This window comes from Columba livia, chromosome 1 (assembly GCF_036013475.1).
Source record: "Columba livia isolate bColLiv1 breed racing homer chromosome 1, bColLiv1.pat.W.v2, whole genome shotgun sequence".
Lineage (NCBI taxonomy): Eukaryota > Metazoa > Chordata > Aves > Columbiformes > Columbidae > Columba > Columba livia.
This window is the reverse complement of record NC_088602.1, coordinates 30,013,552-30,036,953: the sequence shown is the minus strand read 5'-3', so window position 1 is coordinate 30,036,953 and position 23,402 is coordinate 30,013,552. Positions and strand designations below refer to the sequence as shown.

At 41.9% G+C, this 23,402-nt stretch overlaps 1 protein-coding gene across 5 annotated transcripts in view; it reads left to right on the top strand.

Annotated features, from left to right (window-relative positions):
- FAM124A (family with sequence similarity 124 member A) overlaps window positions 1–20,045 on the top strand; it is a 48,909-nt gene extending 28,864 nt beyond the window's left edge. The window contains exons 3-5 of one of the 5 annotated variants that reach the window (XR_010470418.1): window positions 1,823–2,562; window positions 16,248–17,659; window positions 19,241–20,045. Coding sequence is in view for 3 of the 5 variants with exons in the window: in XM_065053038.1 (XP_064909110.1) it covers window positions 1,823–2,562; window positions 16,047–16,850 (1,544 nt within the window). In the remaining 2 variants the exon portion in view is untranslated. Of the gene's footprint in view, window positions 1–1,822; window positions 2,563–16,046 lie in introns of all 5 variants that reach the window. The other 4 variants (XR_010470412.1, XM_065053049.1, XM_065053056.1 and 1 more) reach the window with 4 other exon arrangements.
- Window positions 20,046–23,402: the final 3,357 nt, after the last annotated feature.

The following is a 23,402-nucleotide window of genomic DNA, read 5'->3' as shown; positions in this document are numbered from 1 at the left end:
CCAAAGTCACTTCGCATTACCCATTTCATTCATAGATGCAAGAACTCTGCTGTAATTGTATTTTTGATTATTTACTTGATTTCTTTATATCCCTGTGGGCAAAATGCATGCTTGCTATTTGCTCTGCATACCATATCTTTCTGCAGCTTCTACAATTGAGGCTGATGGTATACTTACCAATCACCTCTGGAAAGCTATGCAGTTGCATCTAGCTTTTCTCTAGGTATTGCAGCTATTCTGTATTCAAAGACAACTAAAATGCACTACTTGTATAATACTTCTTTTCCATTAAAACAATTGCTGAAGTATCACAGGAATGTTGTTCTGATGCCAGGAGGGTGGAGGGAGAGGTTCGTACTGATTGCCAATAGGAGGGGAAACAGCCTGTGAGACAATCCCCCTATTAAATGTGGTCTGCACAATGAAAAGCTTGGGAAGCTTTTCTAAGGCTTCACACATTTAGGCTTTGTGCCCAGGCTCAGGGTCTCAGACATGGAGGTGGTTTCAGAAAACAACACGGGGAGCCATTTCAGGAAAATGTCCAGATTGCCTGCATAATTTATTAAACTGTCTTGGATCTGCATTTGCATACACCTTTATTGGCTTGCAACTCCAGCAGGACAGAAGTGACAATTCCTCCCTTGCCGTCCAACCAGCCATTACTCTGCTTCTGAGCTATCAAAGATGTTTCAGGGGCAACAAAAGATAAAGCCCCTGTGAACATTCACGTGGATAACTAGAGGTTTCTTTTTTCCCCTAAGTGTAATTTTTTGTGCTTCTTACTTTTACCAGTCTTCCCTAATCTTATAAAAACCTTGAGGCAGTAGTATTATAGTCTTGATGGTCTGAAGATATAAACAGTGCCGGATTTGTAGGGACAAGTAATGTCTTTTCCTGAAGAAGGACTTGTGTGCCTGAAGGCTTGTCTGTTTTTTTTTTTCCCAACTATATTGGTTGGTCTAATAAAAGATATTACCTTTCCCTACAAACTTTACCTTACTTATTAAAACAGTTGCCTCCAGGACACAGAACACTCTTAACTGGGTGAAAAACTCCAACGTCAAGGTGATAGAGTGGAGTTCAGTGGTGTGATTTCCATGCCCCAAGCCAGCTGGCACAAATTAAAACAAGGTGGGATGAACACTGAGCACTGTCACACTGAACACTGTACCCTGCTAATTCTGCACATCATTAATGTCCCTTTCTCACCCACTCTATGTCAGTATTTTTGCCTTACCTACCTCTCAGCTATATGGGGCAGCTCTTTTCTCAGACAGAAATACACATCGGGTAATGTCTTTTGGATGCTACCTCAGTAGAATCAGCAAGTCTTACAGTATGCTTGATGAAACTTCTCTGTCTTCTGATTACTTTTTTGGTTGCTATATCTCTGTGCATTAGTTTATTGCAGGTGAGCTTGACAGAGATGAAAAAAAAGCCTAGTGTGTGACTGAGTAGACTGTTTCTCCTTTAAGGATCATAGAATCCTAGAATCATTTTGGTTGGAAGAGACCCTCAAGACCATCAAGTCCAACCATTAACCTGACACTGACACTAAACCGTGTCCCTAAGAACCTCATCTATGCATCTTTTAAACACCTCCAGGGATGGTGACTCAACCGCTTCCCTGGGCAGCCTGTTCCAATGCCTGACAACCCTTTCTATGAAAATTTTTTTCCTAATATCCAATCTAAACCTCCCCTGGCACAACTTGAGAGCATTTCCTTTCATCCTGTTGCTTGCTGTTTGGGAGAAGAGATTACCTACATGTTGTCAGCTTGATTACAAATTTTAAAGGATATTTTTCTTTTTATACTCTCAGGTGAACTTTCTGTGGAAGGCATACAAGACCCATTCCTTGTTAGTGTACATATTATCACAGACCCAGGTGAATCCAAGACTCTTCAGCAAGCCATCGATAAGCTTCTAGCCTGGATCCATCCAGACCTCCAGCTGTTTCGAGTCTCAGAAAGACGAGTGCCCAAGAAGCGCAGGAGGCCATGTAAGGCTGGTGTTTCTCAGCCAGCCCTGGCTGTCATTCTCTTTCTGCAGGAGGAATATGGAGAAGAACCAATCTTGCAGCTCCACGAAACCTTTCAGCGGCCACCTTGGCGTTACCACCACACAGAAAAAGTGCATGGGAAGTTCCTCCCTTACATGCCATGCAGCCAGGACTTCTACACTTTGGCTCCAGAGACTCCTCTGTGGGCCATTCGCCCAGTGCACTACGGGAAAGAAATTATCCGCTTCACTATATACTGCAGGAGTGAAAACTTTGTTGACATTTTGAAATTGTACGAGTTAATACTGAAAAGACCAGTGTGTCAGAAAAAAATGGACTTTTGTGTTTTTCCTGTCTATTCTAACATGGAAATAGACATTCAGTTTTCTTTAAAAAAACTTCCAAAGGGCCAGGTGCCAATACCGACAGAGTCAGCGGTGCTGGAGTTCAGAGTAAAAGATGTGGGGCAGCTTGTGCCTCTCTTGCCCAACCCTTGCAGCCCCATCAGTGAAGGCAGGTGGCAGACAGAAGACCACGATGGAAATAGAATCCTTTTGCAGGTAAGTACTTACACAGGTAAACAGAAGCACATTTCTTTGTTTGGTGCAAGAAGCTTAGCCTGCAATGGCAGCCAGAAAAGCAGAGGGGTTTTTTGCTCTGTCCTAGGAGAAAGAACCAAGACGGTACCACTAAAGAAAGAACTTGAAACCCCTTGCTGTGTGTGACTAAACAGTAAGGCAGCGGATGATACTATTCCAATATCAGTCAGCCTTAGTTTATGCAAAGAGTGATGTGAGATGAGGTAGCTGTTTAAAAGAAAGAGGAGGGAAGGAATTATGAGCCCGAGTGGAGAAATGATGGCTGATGGGTGTAGTTTTATAAGAAATACAGGCACAGAACTGACAGGGGGTTATAAAACAGCTTGCAGTTATGAGATTTTTATGGAAGACAAGCAGAATTCCTGATCGCACTCATTATTTTCTAGCATCATAGAGTAACAAACTGCATCTTCTTTTGCACAGTGGTTGTCAGGATGAGGAGAGAGGTGGTGAAGGAAAATAAATGCACTCTGAAGTGCATTTCTCTAAGAGAGACATTCCCACAGACCCTTTTTCAACTAATCTCAAGTGGTCGTAACCAAGTCCTGAAAGAGAATTTATTCATTAGGACATCTGTAGGCACCATATCTGGGCAATGTATCAGCATGCTCTGCTTCACGATGCCACATCCAAGGGAGATAAAGGGAATAACAAGCAGCAAGCTTTTAATAGCTCCCTGCCCTGCAGAGAGGGTGTCTGTGGCAATCCAGACCCCAGTTAACATGCATTCCTGCACTGCAGAGTTATTTATTGCTGCTTAGCATTTGGATCAAGGAGCACAGACCCTCACCTTTGGAAAAATGTTGTTCAGATTTTGAAGCAGGATTTTTCAGAGTGAATTGCGTTCATGAAGCTTGTCAAATTGTCTGACCTTGTTTCTGTGGAAGAGGCATTGTAGATACCATCCTTCCACTGTACGGACCTCCCAGCATGCAGAGAGGTGCAGACACCCTCCCTGCAGCATAGCACCCCTGGGTGCGTAGCTCCTGGGACTAAAAATCCAGATACTCGGGGCATCTGTGCTCTGGTGAGTCACATCCAGCTGGTGGTGACACCTTTCAATGCCTGCTGGCAGACGCTGCCCACAGAGACACCCCATGCCAGGGCCGAACAGCACATGTGTAGGGTTCAGGAGGCAATTCAGCTTTTGCCGGTCTGCTAAGACAATCACCAGTTTGTCAGGGTTACTGTTTTCACTGGAGGCGTATCTGTGTTGGGCTGAGATAACTTGTAAACTTAAGCTACCATGAGCCATCACAAAACTTTTACACAGCAACCACATGCACCTTTGTCCCCTTTTTCCTATTCTTTTTCAGGAGATTTCTGCTATGCGATATAATCTTGGTTTATGTGATCTTGCACTGGTTTCAAGTAAATTGAAAGGAAGGGGGAAAAAAACAACAGAGCTTCTAAATAAGGGTTTCAATTTCAGAAAAGCAAACTTTCAGAAATAACAGGCATCAGGCAGTACAGAGGTAAAGTGAGACTTGCCAAACAGCAGGCTGAGGTAAACCCTGCAAAGAAAATTAAAACAAGATTTTAACCATATGCTCCAAAAGAGAAGGGTGAAAGCCTGCTAAGCATGGCCTCCAAGTGCAATTAATTTTCATTTCTATTTTCAGTGAGGACGATGATGCTGAACAGGAGGGTAAAATGGCAAATGGGAATGAAGTTATAGAAATGGATATCACATTACAAGTGTGGTGAAGCAAAATGAGTTTAATATACATAAAATGAGCAGAAAAGAGAGACTTTGGGTCTAACTTACATGACTGTAAAGTCATGAGGTCTAGGTCCCAATGTGCAGGTTTTTAACAATTCTGTACAGTCAGAAGTGGAGCTCTATGACTAAACCCAAGGGAAAATGTCCTGTTTGTACTCAGGTGACTACAAGCCACCGGTACAACACAGCCATGGAAAGAGAAGTGCAGTCTCCAGTGTGTACCAGAGTTAGTGTCCCCTAAGTCTCCTTCTCTGGAGACATTCAAAACCCACCTGGACACAGTACTGTGCAATCTACTCTAGGTGTACCTGCTTTAGCATGTGGGTTGGACTAAATGATCTCCAGTGGTCCCTTCCAACTCTAACCATTCTGTGATTCTGTAAGGAGCGTGGGAAGTGCTTGTGCCATTGCATAAGGTCCCACGGGCCCCACCTGTATTCAGCCCTGGGCTCCTGAAAGGTGGCTACAGGTAGGTGCAGGTATGGGTAAGGGCTCTTACTCCATACAGAGGAGAGGAGATACTGTCTTACAAATGGAAACTGGAAGAGCAGGTTCACCTGAGCCTGGCCAGAATACATCTGAAGGCAGCTCTGAAAATATACCAGAGAGTGAATGGCAGGAATGGGAAAAGGCTGTTTCACTGGATGACTCTCCTAGCACAGGAACAAAACAATGTCAATAAATAGGTTTAAGTTGGCAGTTTTCAATATTGATGGCCAACTACATAACAGCCACCCAGCAGGTGCAAACAGATTTCTACCCTAATTCAAGACAGGGTGGCCAGTTAAGGAAAAGAGATTGTATGAGGGAGGACAAGTTATAGGAAACACAGGATTGGGTGATCCATGGACTCCTCATGTTCTTTTAACTCTTTCTGAGTTCAAAGAAAAATATCTACCTTTTAAAGTAACAGGGATACTTTTTGATTTCTCTTGGAGTGCTGCTGTTACAGTATTATCAATGCCACAGGATTGGTAATAACTTTCACTTCTTCCCAATTATGTGAACCCAAACAAGGGCATAGTGCTATTTTTCAGTCTGCACATCAGTTGGTACTTAGTAATCAATATATTTTTATTTCCTTCATATTGATACTGTACCTTTTTACAGACTAAAATTACCAGTTATACCCAAAATGACAAATTGACATCCCTGTTAACAACAAGCACTATTTAGTGTTTGAAGTTTGAATAAACCTCCATGATTAGACTAATAAGATGTGACCTCTGTGTTTTTCTCGGTGTGCTTACAGGGACTTGGATACTTGCCAGCCAGATTGATCCGTGCTCTTAACCCATTTTACAAATGCAATTACCAAAGGGCTTAAATAAAGTCAGTGCAAGAGAAAAACAAAACAAAATAAAACAAAACAAAACCAGAAACATTATTCATGGGCAACATGTTTAATACCACAGAAACTATTCCTTCATTTGTAAGGAAACCCTTCAGAATTACTTTGTCGCAGTTGCTTTTCCACATCGGCAAGTTAGCTCCAAGGGTACACCTAAATAGCAACTGACTCAAAGGATAAGCTTCAGTTGGCTTTAGCAGGAGCGTGGCTTAAAAGCATGTTTGCATCCTGTGGGAAGACACCCATGCTGCTTCCTCAGTGCTAAACCCAGAAGGAGGAGTTCTGGGGAGCTCTTGGCAGAGCAGTGAGAAGAATATGTAAATAATGTAGCTAAGAATATAGCATATATTGGTATACTGAACATACTGCCAGTTTTATAGGTCTTGTCCAAATTCCTGTCTGCCTCTGGGCATAATCTCTGCAGAGACAGCTGAAGTGTTAATGAACTTGAATGGCTGGCAGTGACACGTGGGAAGCAGGAAAGGTTAATAACTGATGGGCTGGCTTGGCCATGCATGTTTGGGAACCATAGATAGTGAGCAAAGAGAAGAAAGTGCAGAGAAGGCTTCTTTAAATGGCAAGAATGTCTTTGGATAGGATAGAAGGGTACATTAAACTTAGCATTTTGGCAGAATTTCCTATCTGCTTTGCATGAGGGGGGCATGCAGACACTCTTGTGAGGAAGGTGGGCGACAGCAAATGAGTATCTCAGCCGGGTAGTGACTCAGCACTTAAGTGTAAGATCTGCTGTTTTAACATGCCAAAGTGTACCCAAGACACCCTGAAGAGTTCTCCTGGCAGATTAGACTCAGGACCTACAGGAGGGCTGTGCCCCTCTGGAATTCCAGGCAGGCACCCTAAGAAATGCCAAAATGGAACATACACCTATGTTCAGGCACCAGATTCACCTTGTAATAATAAATTTCTCGCTGAAATTCCTCCCCCTCCACCATCTCTAGCACCAAGAAAGAAATGGATAACGTTGCCAGAGAGCCAAGATAAATAAAAATCCCAAGAAAAGTGTGGTTTATGACCAGTGTTTGCTAATCTTGCCTGAAACAAAGTAGTGAGATCTGGCATTTTAAGGCTCTTATGGCAATTATTGTGCTAATGACTCTATACTGTTTATGGGGTGGCTATTTTCTGCCTAGTGCTGCTTTACAGAATGTTTCTGAAATAATAGTGCAAATGTTAACTGATCACAGCTTTTAGTTAGAGATATTTTTCAGACTATTTGCTGACGTAATCAGGCAGGCTTCTTCTTACCTACACTGTGCAGCCACAATCTTGAGTTCAGAAGCAGAATAATCATATTTAGGAAGCATGGTTTATTACCTGCATCTTTGGTTGTGAGAAAAGATTGCCTGTAGACCCAACTGTTAAGTCTTGTTAACCTTCTGCTGTGCCACCTTAGAGATTCCTCCATCGCTTGGTGTACAAAATATGTACTCTAGATCTATGGTCAGGCAGTACTCATCCCCTAATGTTTTCATGAGGTCAGCTGCAGTCATTTACATACCAGATCACTATGTTACTGTTGAATATGTCCTTGGAGTTGCCAGAAGTCAATCTGGGAGCGCAGATGTCTGCCAGCTGCATGTATAAAGGAATTCTGTGCCAGGCATTTGCAGCACAAAATACTTGGTGATGGGAAGCAGCAGGAAGGTTACATGTCTACACAGACACAGGCAAATACGTTATACAGAAAAAAAATAGAATCAAAAGCTTATAGCTGAAAATCTCATTTTGTATTCAGTGTAGTATATACAGGTGTCTGTGAGACTCCTGAACTCATCTCTTCATCTCCTTTTGTCTGGGGCCAAGAGGAGAACAAAAGTGTCTTCATTTCCCTCAGTTTACTTACAACACGTGTGTATCTGCATGAAAAGTATGGGTGTAGTCAAACCTCACACTCAAGATAGCCGAATACAGAAATTAGATTGTTTTCCATGATGCACAGCTGATCCAATGTGTTTTAGGCTGAGAGGTGGGAGCAGAGACTATGCCTTCTTACAGAGTGCTGGAGATTGGCCATAACTGAAGCAAGGAACTGAGACAAAAGAGGCGTGGGAAATGCAGAAAGTAACCAGTCTAAGATATGTGGACAGCAGGGGTGGGTATTACTGACCTGCTGATGTCAAAATAATTACAAGGTCTGAGGTTAGGACACAACTTTTACTTTTTCTCTCCCAGTCCAAATAGAGACCAAGAGAAACATTCTACTCCCCTCTTCAGCACAAGGAATACTTTGTCTCTCAATCTTATCTTGGCCAAGGAGAGGTAAATCTTGGAGGCTCAGGGTCCACTCCCATTTCTGTTGAGAGGTTTAGGGCAGAGATCAGTGTGGTCATGGTTGCATTTACTTCAGCTGACCCACCAAACCCTGCCAGGAATTTCCTCTCTCCAACACGCTGCAGCCTTCCCTCTCCTTCCCCTGATTTCCAGTTTGGGTGCCTTGATAGTCATCCAACATTCATATGATCTTGATAAAACATGTAAATAGTCTAGGAGCATTAGTCAATCTGCTACCATTTTAGAGGCCTTGGAGTTTTTTGGCACCTCTGTCTTATGCCCCTGTGTGAAGCATACAGCAATGCACTCTCCTGTAAGCTGAAATGCTTTCATCTGCCTAAGGTGTCAGCAGGCTCAATAAAGAAATTGCTTAATGATTTATGAAATGATCAACACAAGGTCAGACTGGATGATATAATGTACCCCTGTAGTCTTAAACACAGTGAAACCATCTTATCCCTGTTTCTTAAACTATTACCAGCTACAAACTATGGGTGACAGCAGTCTTGAGTCACTACAGTTAAGCACAAGAGAGAAAGATGAGCAAGTGAACCAGGAAGCAGAGAAGGTAAAAAGGAAAGACAAAAACAGGTGAAGAGAGGGAACTTTTGCAGAGAACAGTTGGGTCTGTAAGAAGAAAAATGGAGGTGAGAAAAGAGTTTCAAGCTTGTTTGAATTAGTGGTGCGGCTAGTGCAGATCTGAACACAAAGAGGAAGAAAAGCAAGAAAAGCATCAAGGACAAGCAAGGATGTATAAATGTCACCTTTACAAAAATTGCCTTTACTTTCTGCTTAAAGTAGTGAAAATAACAGACATTTGGAGTAAAAATTGGCCCAGTTAAGGGAGGTGCCTTAAGCTGATTTAATTAATCTATAAGTCTATTAGTAGCCTCCTGTTTTATAAAATATTCCATCTATTTTTCCTTTCCTTTTAGTGCCTAAGGTGTTTAGTTTTTCTTAGTGCTAACAGTTGGCTTTGGGGGCGACACAGCTGAATCAGTCACTAAATCAAATAGGAGGTGATTTTTTACTTGTTTTTCTTAATCCCAAGGTACTTTGTATTGTCTGTAAATGCAGTTATCTTTTGTGGCATAGTAAAATCTCTGATGATAGTACATACAGCAAAAACTCCACAGAGTAAATATATTTAGCATTGCAAGACACCTACCTGTTCTAGTTTTACAAACACAGTATCTGCCACTTTTCAAATATATTCAACTCAATTTTAAACCTAATTTTTGTATTTTGCCTTTTAACATTGTGCCGTTCTGAATACAGTTTGCGTTTCAAGTAAGACTTATTGTGGTGATACCGAGGACTAATCTCTGCCACTTTATTCTCAAGCTGATTCTTTTTTATTATTATTTCTGGTTCAATCTCACTGGTTTTAATACAATTAAAGAAACACCATCACACTCCTTTTAAGCAAGGTGGGCAAAATCTGGGCTCGAGATGATGTCATTGCCATACTGGCTGTTTGGCTGGGTTCTGGCCTCAATGGAGCCCTGCGAGCAGTGCTTAATACAGATAATGTGTAATGAGATGGCTATCTGATTTTTTAAAAAGCAGGTAACTTTAAATAGACTTCAGGAGCACGTGTGGATTTTTTTGTGTTAGGTATAGGCAGCCCAACTAAAGTTGAAAGTACATTTCTGTGAGGTTTGCTCCAACTTGTTTATGGCATTCCCGGATATTTGTCATGAAATTCTTCTGCAGTCCATTGTAGTACACAAAGACTCTAAATCCCTCCAGGCTTCACAAAGATTTGTGCAGAGATTATAAATGAGCAGCAGATTAGCGCCACATGAAAAAAAAAAATCTGTTCTGCTAGAGAGCTAATCTGTTCAGTCAATGGCTGGTTTTGTTGTGCATCCTTATAGTGAAGTCTGATGCCTCTCTTTCCCTGTATTTGGAATTTCAGTCAAAATCAATGTGTCGGTTTGGATCAAGCCTTTGTCCTCTCCGACAGCAGTTTCCCTCTCCAGCATCTCTGCCACGCTTGTGCCTGACACAGGCAGCGTGACTGTACTGGGCAGGGCTCTGCTGGGCTGCAGCCAGGTATCAGGCGATGCAGAATACGAGCTGTGAGAGTGCTGAAGATAAGGACTTAAAAAGGAAAATAATTCAGAGAAATTTAAGCAGATGCAACAGCTTCAAAAGCCAAAGGAATTTTAGGGATGCAGGGGAAGGCTGTTCTGCTGCAGGGTAGCTGCCTGTGCATCACACTGTCTTCAAAACAGATCTTGATGTTCTCAGCTTCTCTCTCTCCTGCTTGCTTATTGTGGTTTCACAGAATCACAGAATGTCAGGGGTTGGAAGGGACCTCAAAAGATCATCTAGTCCAATCCCCCTGCCGGAGCAGGAACGCCCAGATGAGGTTACACAGGAAAGTGTCCAGGTGGGTTTGAATCTCTCCAGAGTAGAAGAGTCCACAACCCCCCTGGGCAGCCTGTTCCAGTGTTCTATCACCCTCACCATGAAGAAGTTTCTTCTCAAATTTAAATGGGACCTCCTGTGTCCCAGTTTATACCCATTGTCCCTTGTTCTATCATTGGTTGTCACTGAGAAGAGCCTGGCTTCATCCTTGTGTTTGTATTTACAAACATTAATGAGGTCACCCCTCAGTCTCCTCTTCTCCAAGCTCCAGAGCCCCAGCTCCCTCAGCCTTTCCTCATAAGGGAGATGCTCCACTCCCTTAATCATCTTCGTTGCCTTACGCTGGACCCTCTCCAGCAGTTCCCTGTCCTTCTGGAACTGAGGAGCCCAGAACTGGACACGATATTCCAGGTGTGGTCTCACCAGGGCAGAGTAGAGAGGAAGGAGGACCTCTCTCGACCTACTAACTACTCCCCTTCTAATACACCCCAGGATGCCATTGGCCTTCCTGGCCACAAGGGCACAGTGCTGGCTCATGGTCATCCTGTTGTCCACCAGGACCCCCAGGTCCCTTTCCCCTGCACTGCTCTCTAAGAGGTCATTCCACAACTTAAACTGGAACCTGGGGTTGTTCCTGCCCAGATGCAAGACTCTACACTTGCCCTCGTTACATTTCATTAAATTTTTCCCCACCCAACTCTCCAGCCTGTCCAGGTCCCTGGATGGCAGCACAGCCTTCTGGCATGTCAGCCACTCCTCCCAGCTTAGTGTCACCAGCAAACTTGCTGATAGTGCACTCTAGTCCCTGATCCAAGTCATTGATTAATATATTGAATAGTACTGGTCCCAGTAGTGACCCTTGAGGCACTCCACTAGATACAGGCCTCCAACTAGACTCTGTCGCATTGACCACAACTCTCTGGCTTACTTCCTTAAGCCAGTTCACAGCTTCCCCTGAGAGCAGTCACACCTGGAAATCCAGATTGAACTCTGTGGGACTGTCAGGCCCTGTAAGGTTTAAATGAAGAGGAGCAATCACGTGAACGCACAGGCTGCATGTAGTGCTCTGTGTGCCGTGTCAGGGTGGTACAGGGGAGCACCATCAATGGCCTTGGCACAGGAGTAGGAGCTAGTTTTGCCTGAGTTTTAATCTTGCCTAAATCATCGAATCTTCTGTGTGATCTCTGACAAGCTACAGAATGTAGATATAGAGGAGTCTTATTAGTCCATGTAATCCAGTTGTCTACAATACAGGATTAGCCTTTAATCTTTATTCACTAGTATTTCATGAGATGGAGCTTCTGATACTCTACCTGTAGTACAGTTTGTAGTCCAGTATTCTCACAGTCAGGAAAGTTTTTGGTTACATTGCTTTAATATAAAGGTATTTTTAAAATCTCTACCTATTGTTTTTCTATTCTGCCCCTATCACGAAGAACAGCATTGGAAAATCAGTCTTCTAAATCATAACACATCCAACTAAAAGAAAATCAAGGTAAACAATTCTTCCTATAAACAGAGCTGTTCAGAAATAAGCTGTGTTAGTGATGCTTCTCGGCCTGGCCTGCAGGCAGCCATCCTAAGGGCAGGCTGTACTTGTCCCCTTCTCCACACTGATCCACCAGTACCTTCTGCCAGGCCAACTAAGCTTGACCAGGAGCTGTGACCCAGCAGCAGGAATAGCAGCAAAGACCTCGTATAAAATGAAATGCTTTTATCTGTCCATGGGAACACTGAAAGAGCTAGGAAAAAAAAAAAAAAAAAAGTTTAAAATAACAAAACCTTAAAACTAGTATCTAACATAAAGTAGATTTTTCTTGTTAGTGTAATTATGTTCCTGTTAGACCAGGAATTTAAAACTGTTTGGCTGTGTGGCAGCAGGTTGCCCCTTCCAAGTGCTCATATTTAGGGGAGCATTTCCACTTTCTTTTGAGTCTCTACTTTTTATATGCATTTTGGTTAGAAAATTGCTACACGAGAGCCCCTGGGGTTTCTGGCAGAGGTGTTTCATCTCACCTCATCCATTTAACCTGGCGTTGCCCTCTGTTCCCTCATAGGCAATACCTTGGGTAAACATCCATTTGAGTACTGGTAATTTGGTTGCACCACTAGTCATTGTGTGTTGCATATCTATAGTCCAAAACTAACACAAGGTGATTTAAACTGGAGAGTTTTTAAATATTAGGAATATCTTAGGACAGCTATTCTTGAGTCTGTGCTTTATTCCCAAAATGCTTAAGACTTTACCTGTATTAATAAATTCAGTGTGCCCAGGAGCATTCCCAGGCAGTGAAATCTCAGAGATGGAGTGGCCCTGGGTGTGCTGGCAGGCCAGGCAGGGCATGGCAAATACCTACAGTTAGACAACTGGATCAGATGCAGTATCTCTCACAAATGGTGATCGGAAAGACCTTTTCTTTGGAACGTGTCAAAAGTTAATGTCAATAAATAAGAATAACAAATTATTACCTTCATATAAATGCATGAGACATTTACTAGTGTTCAAAATATCTCCTCTGTACACCAAATTAAAGTGAACACATGGGAGTTATCTCTGCAGGACTCAGTTCAACTCCAGATTGTAAACACCTAAAACTGGTGTCTAACTGCAGATATTTTTTGTGTGAGCAGCAGTCTGTGTTCTCACTGTAGCAAATGGCCATGTACTCAGAACAGCCCAAGGACCTAAACAGCAATTCAGCTAACCAGACACAGGAATTTTTCTTCAGGGGAAACGAAATTGCTCTCCAGACTCCACTGGCTGTATTAACTCGACAACTAAGTCCTACATGTGGTATCTGTAGGCTGTATCTTATATACATATAAACAGATGGTGTGGTCTGTGCAAGATAAAGCAAAGGCTTTTGTACTGCTTGCGGAACTCTCCCCAATGCAATCTGTTCCCAAAAGCCTTGTGTTTTCACGTGCAGTTTTGTCCAATCTGTTGCCAGACGTAGTGGTCCCAAAGGCCTCCTTACCTTTTCACAAACAAGAAGACTGCACTTGCTTGGTCTCTTCTCCCAAGTAACAAGCAATAGGACAAGAGGAAGTGGCCTCAGGTTGTACCAGGGGAGGTTTAGATTGGATATTAAGAAAAAATTCTTCACAGAAAGAGTTACCAGGCATTGGAACAGCCTGCCCAGGGAAGTGGTTGTTTAAAAGATGTGTAGATTAAGTTCTTAGGGACATGGTTAGAGGTGGACTTTGCAGTGTTTAACAGTTGGAGTCAATCTTAAAAATCTTTTCCAACCAAAATGATTCTCTGAAAATAGGCTTGGATCCTTGATTTCTTTGGATGCTTGGTCTGCCAGATTATCAACCAGGTACAAAAACACAAGAACATAGCATCAAAACAAGCCATGGTCAGGCAGACCATGCTAGGTTAACAGTTGGACTCTAGGATCTTATAGGTCTTTTTCAACCAAAAATTCTATGATTCTGTGATTGTCTCACTGAGGGACAACAGAAGTGTTCTGCAGGTGCTTATGTTCATTCACCAAGCAGGGTGGTTGAGTCCAGGTAGTGTATCTGATATCAGAGCTACTACAGAGAAAAAAATAGTACCTTTGGTTAATGCAAACAAAATATAATTAATGTTTTCTTGGACAAACCCATCAAAAGACTGCAGTGATTTGGTTGTGTATGTCATACTGTAATTGCTGGGTTACCCAAAAACATCCAGTTAAGAAACAGCTGGCATTTCCTTCATGGACACAAGCCTTTCATCTTCCTGAGTAATTTTTTAAACAAATTAACTCATGTATTGCATAAATAAAATAATGTTGCACGTAGAGATCTAAAGTGATTTCTAATTAATGTTTTGTTGACAATTTGACTCATGTTATTTGACTCTCTTGTGCTCAGTTTCTTATCAGTTAATGAAACTGCTGCACTACTGTGGTTGATTTCCCCATTAATTCCTTTAATTCTTTATGGTATTAAGGAAAGCAGCTTATTATATTATGCAGAAATAGGTTATGAATTAACATACCTCATTTCCTCATACATATTGGTATATGTGTTCATCTGCAACGCCTAAGTGAAATATGTTTTGGCTGTCCTATAAATCACCTCTAGCTGGGTAATCATGAATGAACAAAACATTTTTTGCAGATGTGAAAATCCTTTTTTGCCTATAAAATCAATGCAAAAGAAAACAGAATATGGTTATGACATATCTGGGTCACTAAGACAATGTGATGTGCATTCGGAAGATGTTAGAAGCAGCAATGTATGGAGTTCTTTTAGAGGAGGGGGAGACAAAGGACCTTCTTGGTTGCCAGGTCTCATCCATTTTTGTCATGTCATATAATCTCTTTGCTAAGATCAAGCTCCATCTTTATCCATTACTTGCCCCAGAAGACTCTTAAACATCTGTTGTGATTAGAAACCTTTTATTAGTTTGTGGTTCAGGTTTTATAATGGATAGTAATTTATTTTTTTTTTTCTTGTGGCTGAATCTTTTCCAGTGTGAATTTATTCTTTTTCACATTGGCATGATTTGAGTCATACGCAGCATCGTGGGTGAGGTGTTAGCAGTGTTGTCCCCAGCGCATTAATAATCTTTTAACTCCCTTGAGATTGCCCAGGATTGTGTTTGTCACCGCCTTGTCACTTTAATAGCACATAGTGACCAAGATATCTGGTTCTTTCTCCTCTGTTGTTTCCAGCTGACAAGTCCCATAGCTGAGATTATTTTTTATTCTCAAGGGTATGATCTTGTACTTTATCCCACTGTCCCTTTTGGGACAGAAATCTAGCATTTTGTATTATGTGAGAAAATCCAGTAAGAAGATTTTAAATTTAACTTCTTAAAACCTGAACTTCTAAAAGTCAATAACTTTATGATTGCTCAGACACTGTGGCCTCAGTTCAGTTACCCACACATCAGTGTCTAATCCCATAGGAAGCCTGGCCTCCAGCTGCTTCTTGAGAAGGACATCAGCTCCCCATTTGTCACAGCTGCTGTTCCTGTGCAAATGCTCAAGTATCTGGCAGGTAATTAATTCCGTCCTGGGGATGAGGTTCAGGTCCAGATTCAGATCATAACCATCAAGTTAGGTCTTCAGTCTAGGTGTCTACAAGCACATTCGGTGTCTAAAGCTGTCCTTAAAGTCATAACAAGCTAGAGAATAGAGCAAGTGGGTTCTGGGGTGCACTGTTCAACTAACCAGATGTGAAAGTGAAAACATGAAAAGGTTGGAAGAAGTAGTAAATTCCCATTGAGATGACAGAGTATGAGGTTGCTTGCTAAAGGTTTTTGATGTTTCAGTGGAAAAAGTAAAAACATTTATACCACAGTAAGGAAGAAACTAGAAATAATAAAGATGGTAACACACTTCTCCCATTTCTTCATTTTTGTTCTTTTGCTGTCCACTAAGGCAGTAATGTTGGATAACAAAATATGAATGAATCTGAACAAGTCAATAGTAAGCGAGAATTTCAAGCTAGTGTAATTCAACCCACAAGGCCAGTCTCCTCTACCATTTATTCTTGTTGTCTTCAAGGCTCCTTATGTAAATATTTGGGATTTTGGCAGGGTGCTTTCTCTTTGTTATTGAAGGGAAACATTTGCTGCAAGCATACTGAATGAAGTCTGCTTCGTAATTATTTGCAGTAACAACTTTACAATGGAGACTTCTGGTTGTAAGACTGCCAATTCTGTATTAATGTGATCTTCTTTTCTGCCTCTCCTGGCTGCAGCAAGCACGCAGTTGGTGTAGGAAGTCTGAAAAGCAGAACAAGCAACCATATCCATCTGTGTCAACAGATTCCCACTTCACCACTCTGCCAACCTTTCTTCCTCAGAGCCACAAGTCTGTCCCTGAACAACCAAAAGAAATGGGTCAAAACAAGGTACATCACGCAAACAGCCTTGGTCATTATCTTGGTTTCTCCCAGCAGGACTTGAGACACAGTGATCAAGGAGATTTCACACGCAGATCCAGCAGTGCTTCCAGCATTTCATGGTCATTTCAACGAAGCAAGTCTCTATTCTGCTTGCCCACAGTGAACTCCTCCTCAGCCGCAGAGACCTTTCATTTCAGTGAACCATTTAACTTTTTAAGTACTGGGTCATCTGCAACCAGGTTGAAAACATGGAAATGCAGCCCCAGGCTTAACATTGATGACTTGGAGGGTGCCCAGGAGACTGATGTAGACACGGGAATGAAGCTGTCCTTCTCAGACCTGTCTGTGGTCTCTGCATACTCTGCCCTTAATGGATTTTGCAATGACTTGGAAGCCTCTCTTCCCCCACAGAAACAAACTGTCAGTAAGGCTAAACAGGCAGCCACCAGTAGAAGGCCTGTATCAGCCATGTGCAATACCTTTGAGTCAGTTGATGGTTCACTGCCTTCTCTTTCTGAATGGTCTTCCAGCTCATTCACGTTAGCATCGTACTCCAAGCAACCCAAACAGTCCTTGAGACCAGCTCCCTGTTCTCTGGATGATCGTGCTACTGTTTGTCCACCTTCACCAGCTAATGAAGAAGAATTTTACATCTGAAGTTTCTTTATCTTACAACTTCCAGGGAAAACATGTTCTACTTGTGAATGACAGCAGTGGGCACACATTGAGCTTGCTCCTTACTGAGGAGAGGTGATGCAGCACAGCATGCTAAATATTTGGAGAATGCACTGGGATCCCTCAAACATGTGTGTCCCCAGACAATTTATAGTACAGCAGTCTGAACTTGTGCCATACAGCTTTGTACTGGAGGGAACAACCAGCACAGAGGCTTGTCCATGGCAGTGCAAAGTGGATGGTTTATTTGACTGGCCCTTGGACTGGTGGTGAAGGAAATACCAGAAGAGGCAACTTTCTTTGGCAGAAAATGAAGAGTAATTTGTGACACCAAACTACTTTAGCTTTTCTGAGAAATTCCCTTAACTCAGGAAGGATGGGAGGAGGAAGGAGTCTTCTTTCCCTTTCACAAGTTCCAAATGCAGCTCTGAGCACAGCAGGTCCCAGTAGCACATCTCCTGTAGAGTCAGGCAAGACATTTCCTGTGGGGACACACATGGTGCCTTCTAACTTCTGAGAATTGACAGTGCTGAGGTGGGGAGAAGCTTCACTCCTTCCCCAGGGAAGAGAAAGCTCCGCTGTATTTCTTCGACAGTCCGGGATGCAAAAAGTGCCAAAAGGGAAACCTTACAGAACATTTTCAAAAAGCCCATCCTTTGCAGCTGGAAGCGAGCCATTGGGGCTGTTGTCTGACCTGCTTGTGGAGACAGTGGTAATCCAAGTAAACAATGTTTGCTACTTCCAACTCAGGCAGTGAAGAGCTTACATTTTTGGAATACAAATCAAGGAAAGTAAAGCAGTGTTTTTATATATTTCTACACCACTAGTCCCAAATATATGGCAGCTCCCTATTTTTTAAAGGATTACCATTTTTCTGTTAAAAATAATTAATACAAGAACTTATTTTTTATTCTTCCAGTGTAAGCATACTTCTTTCTGGGTAAAACACACTTCTTCTCAAATACCTGTATCCAAAGGGAAAACAAGTCACATTTTACTGGCTTTTCAAGTGATAATTTTAAATATGCATTCTTGTTGACCTATTTTGCTCCAATTAATCTGGTATTAAAAAAAAAAAAGTAAGTAGAAAGCTGTTAATATGACAGCTAAGTACCTCCACCGGGATTTAAGTTCTATATACAGATTGTATCATGCATGTTCTGAAAAGTTACATTTTTGAGAGAGAAGTGGCACTGATTGCAGCTCTGGTCTATGAAGTGAGAAAATGACCATGTTAAAAGGTGTATGTGTAATACTGTATGCAACCTACATACAGGTACAGATGCGGAAGACCTACCATGGTGGCATTGTGGTAGATGGAATAAAAATGCCTTTATGGAGAAAAATATTTGTTATATTACCAAGGAGTTTTGCTCAGAAGAATTGCTGCTGTGGGAAAAGGAAAAAAGAAAAAAAAAAAAGCACACACATACTCTAAATAACATTTACAAAAAGTAGAACAGCTCCCCTGGCCCATTTAAGTAAATGCACAGTTTGTACAAACAATTCTGGAATAAAACCTGGGGGAAATTGAGTACAGGTTTATAGGAGAGTGGGGGGGATTACATTAAACCTGCACCCCTAATCCAGAAGAGGCCAGAGGGACAGTCAAGAGTCAGGATGCTGCTCCTCAAGTCTTCTTCCTTTTACTGTCATTTTTCTCCACACAGGGAAAGAGGCTAAAGTCCAAGTCTCGTCTTTGTGAGATGCTATCATAGCATGTACCAGAGGTAGACCTTGTCTTTCGTGCTAAACATGATGTATAAATAGAAAAATAAGAGCACAGGAGATTATCAGCCTCCTCCTGCCCTCCAAACTGTTTAGGCTTACTGCAATTTTGGGTAAACTGTTCTCTTAAGAAATGTCTGGGACCAGAAATAGCACAAATGAAGGATTTGTCATGGTGTGCGTGTGTTTACCTGCTCTACACTCCTTGAGAGTCCATGCAGTCTTTGTGCTGACGTTTGTGGCCTTTAGATCAAACCCTCTCCGAACACAGCAGACCCGATTTAGCGAGAGTTGTGCTCCATGTTGTTGTTTGTACCCTGTCAAAATACTTGTAAAGCACTGTGAGGTCAGACCAGCAGTTTTTCCATCAGCTTGCAATTCACCATGTGGGCAGCAATGCTTGGGACAGTCAGGCTCCACAGGTTTAAACTTATGGTCCATTATTTTCTGTCATATTCGTTTTAGTACGAAACTAAACGATGAAATAGTATTGTATATTTATGGGACAGGCATTTCATCAACACTACCCACTTCCAGATATGACAACTACCAGGATAAATTTGGTTCAAATCTGTTAAAAAATTTAGTATTTCATTATTTGCAACAGAAAAAGACTTTTAAAAATCTCTTTCTCAATATTTTAGTAATACAGATAACATTTGATGTGAACATGGAATCAAAAACTGATTTGAGCTGATGTGTCTGTCTGATCCTGGAATGATGCCAACATCCAGACTCCTGACAAAAGCTGACTGGGGCTTTTAACAAAGAGGAGTCTTTGAAACATCATTCTGCCTAGGATGTGCCTCTGCAAGGAGTTCAGCACATCCAGGGGTCCTATCCTGTCGCGGCAGGAACCACTGGAGGTCTGGTACTGGAGGTCTGCAGACAAGCACAGGACTGCTCAAGTGTCAATCGTGAGGCTCATGTGTGGCATTAACCAGCAGCTCCAAAAATAATCTCAGCTCTGGATTTTACCACGTTAATCCTAATGGGAAGAAAGCCAAATGAGCTTCCACAGACTCTGAATTTATGCTGTCTCCAAGTATTTCTGTTCTGTTTACTGATACTTAACTAGAAGTGAAAGTTTTCATTGTTTACATTCACGGTGCTTGTAACCAAATTTTTTAATAACTGAGTATCCTACTGTCAGGAAAAACAGAGATGATAGTGTACATAAAACATTTTGTCTATAATAAAGAAAGCCAGATTTTGAAGAGTGTTTCACTGAAGGTAAGCTTCATTAATTCTCTTCACATTATTTAAGCAGGGGTTGATTTCTTCAGAGACTCTAACATGTACAAGTTTCATGATATTTCTTATGTATCATATTGTTTTGGTTAAATTATGAACAATGTCATTTGAGAACTTGAAATTTTCCCTGAAATTTCTCTCCTTCGCACCCCAGAATGCATTGCTCCTTTGAAATAAAATAGAGATGAAAAGTCAGTTGTGCTTAACCTTCTGTGTGTTCATTTATGACGTACTGAAGACTCACTGACTATTTTAACAAGGCTTCAAAATGAATGCAGTGACGCAAGCTCTCCAGCTCTTGGCAGTGCATGTCAGTGGGCTAATTACAAAATAAACACAGCAAAAATATTGTTATGTTGTACTCAGCATTGCCTCTGCAGACCAGATCTTTTGTTTCTCACTGTGTTATTGTAAATCATTTGGTCCAGTAAAACTGCGTGATAAAATAGGAGCTGTGACATATATTGGTAATCTTGCATGCCTAAATCCCATCTTGATTTGTTTCATGTACACTGGTCTTCATAATAGTCCTTCCCTCTTATTTTTATCAGTGTGTGGTGTTATCTATTACACATTTCTTTATTCCCTTCTTGGGATGTTTCTGCACATCAACTTTAGATTGTATATACAAAGCTATGTAGGCTTGGCTTTGTTTAGTTTTTACAGTTTGACATTTTGGGTTTTATATATATTTATATGGCAATTATAGGGTCGTAGAAACATCAGGAGTTGGAAGAGGCCTCCAGAGGTTGTCTAGTCCCAAGTGTCTGCTGAAAGCAGGCACAAAGCTGCTCAAACCTCAAAGCTTTGAAGTTAAATCAGGTTGTTCAGGACCTTGTCCAGTCAGGTTTGAAAATATCCAAAGGTGGCAATTTCACAGTGTCTCTGGGCAATATGTGCCAGTGGCTAACCGCTGGCATGGTGAAGAATTACTTCCAAATCTGCAGTCAGAATTTCCCATGTTTGCACTCGTTATCTTTCTGTCTTGTTGTTTCGCTGTGTACCTCTGAGAAACTCTGGCTCTGTCTTCTCTATAATCTCCCTTTAGGTCCTGGAAGCATCATATGCTCTAGCTCCCACAGCATCATATGCTCTAGCTCTCTGACCATCTGAACTCTCTCCAGTTTGTCAATACCTCTCTTGTACTGAGGAGCCCAAACCTGTACACAGCCCTCTGGATGTGATTTGAGGAGTGCTCAGTAGGCAGAAAGAATAATTTCCGTCAACCCGATGACAACTCCCTTGCTTATACCACCCAGTATGCTGCTGGCCTTCTCACTGCAAGGGAGCACAGCTTAATCATGCTCAACTTACTGTTTGGTGGGACCCCAAGATCCTTTTCTGCGAAGCTGCTCCCTGGCCAGTAGGTGCTTAGCTTCTGCTGTCATACCAGGTTAGTCCACGCCAGGTGCAGGACTTGCAATTTTCTTTACTGAACTTTGTGAGGTTCTTGTCAGCACCTTCCTCCAGCTAATGAAGGTGTCTGTGAATGGTAACCCTTGTCTTCTGTGTATCAATCACTCCCCTGAGTTGGGGGTCATCTGCAAACTTGCTGAGGGTATATTTCATCCCCTTATGCTAGACATAGATGAAAACACTGAACAGCAGTGGACCTAGTGTTGACCTTAGAAGAATGCCACTTGCAACTGGCTACCAGTTAGACTTTATGCTGTTGTCCAGTACCCTTTGAGCCTGACAATCCAGTCAGTTATTCACCTGTGTTGTAGTCCACCCATCTAGTCCATGTTTCCTTGATTGGGATACAAGGATACTGTGGGAGACCATGTTGAAAGCCTCACTGAAGTCAAGGAAAATGACATTCATTGTTCTTTCACCATCCACCAAGGAAATAATGTCACCAAAGGTGGCAATCAGGTTAGTCAGGCATGATTTACTGTTGGTAAATAAATGCTGGCTGTTGCAAATCACCTGCTTGTCCATCCTAAGCATGGAAATATCTTTGAGGATTTCTTGAAAATCTTCAAGTGGTCTGAGGTTAGACTGATCTACCTGTAGTTCCACAGATCATCCTCTTGCCCTTCTTGGGTTATGGGTTATGACATTTTGTTTCTTCTAGCCCTCTGGATCTTCACCAATCACCACAACCTTTCAAAACTGATAGCAGTTTCACAATGACATTGGCAAGTTCCTTTAGCACTGTCAGATGTTGCCTATCCAACCCCATGGACATGTGCATGTCCAGCTTATTGCATTCCTGACTCAGTCCTCTAGTATGATTAGTAATTTTCTCCTCCAAACTTTACTACTAGGTACAGACACATGGCAGGCATGACAGCAGACCTTGAGGTTGAAGATCTTGGGATTGAAGACAGAGTTTTTTCCAATTGGCAAGTTTTTCCAGTTACAGAAGACAGGAATTGTTCTAGTCTGTTTTGAACCAGTTTCCAGTTGTTCAGAGAAGGCTTTGTCTGTCTTCTCTTCTTGATCAAGTGAGTTGTAAGAGATACCTACAACAATATGCCTTTTGTTGGCTTGTCCTGACCCATGAGCTCTTGACTGTCTTATCCTCTGTTCTCTTGCAAATGTGCATGCATTCATGCCACCCAGTTGCCTAGAAGACAAACCCCACCACCAACCTTTCCTAAAGAACCTGTATCTAGATATGGCAGCTCTAGTTATACAACCCTGTAATCATCTGGTATTACATCCTGAGAGTGTTAAGGTCCTTCAGGAGTGATTTCTAGGTTCAGCAGCCTGAGTGTTGGCATTGGCCGTCCCATCTGTCCAGCACAATGGAGCTACCCTGTTATTGGTAAGACAGTTCCATCCCACAAAGGCCTTTGGCAGCAGAGTAAAACTGTGGATGTGTTAACTATTGAGGAATCAGAATATTGGAACGTGTTGGTGTTGTCAGTGGGTGGTATTAGCAAGGACATGGGCATTTCGGGCCTGCAGTTTCATGCCTGAGTAGCAAAGCACTGCAGTGGTCTAGCTTGAACATCTAAGCTGCCTTCATAAGAATGTACCCAAATTGTGTGGCTCAGGAAGACTTAGGGTGCTACAGACAGCAATTTTGCAAATGTTTTCCTTTCTTGAATTTGCCCTTTATCATCTGCAGTATCCTGTGGCTACATGTGGAACGGCAATATGTTGTACAGGAAGGGTTATCTGCCAAATCAGCCACCTGCTAACTCCGTTTGGTACCCCCTAGGTTTGCTCTAGGGAGAGACAGTCAAGAACCATTTCTCATTCATAATTTTTCAGACCAGTCATGGGTTTATAGATTTCTATAAAACCTTCCTTTCTTTTCTCTTTTCAACCTGAGAAGTCCTAATCTGGTTAACTGTTCTTCATAGGAAAATTGTGCCATGCTTTTGTTCATTCTTAATAACATTTTGCGTTTTTTTTTTATTCTGCTAGGTGCTTTTTTGAGCTAGGGTGTCCATAACCACACATAGTTTTGGAGATGTAGATGCAGATGCACTGTGGATTTACAGAATGACTTGAAGATGTTTTCCATTTTATTCTCTGTTCCTTTCCTAGTAATGTGACTACTGTTTGACTGTGGCTGAGCACTAAGTTATCCTTTTC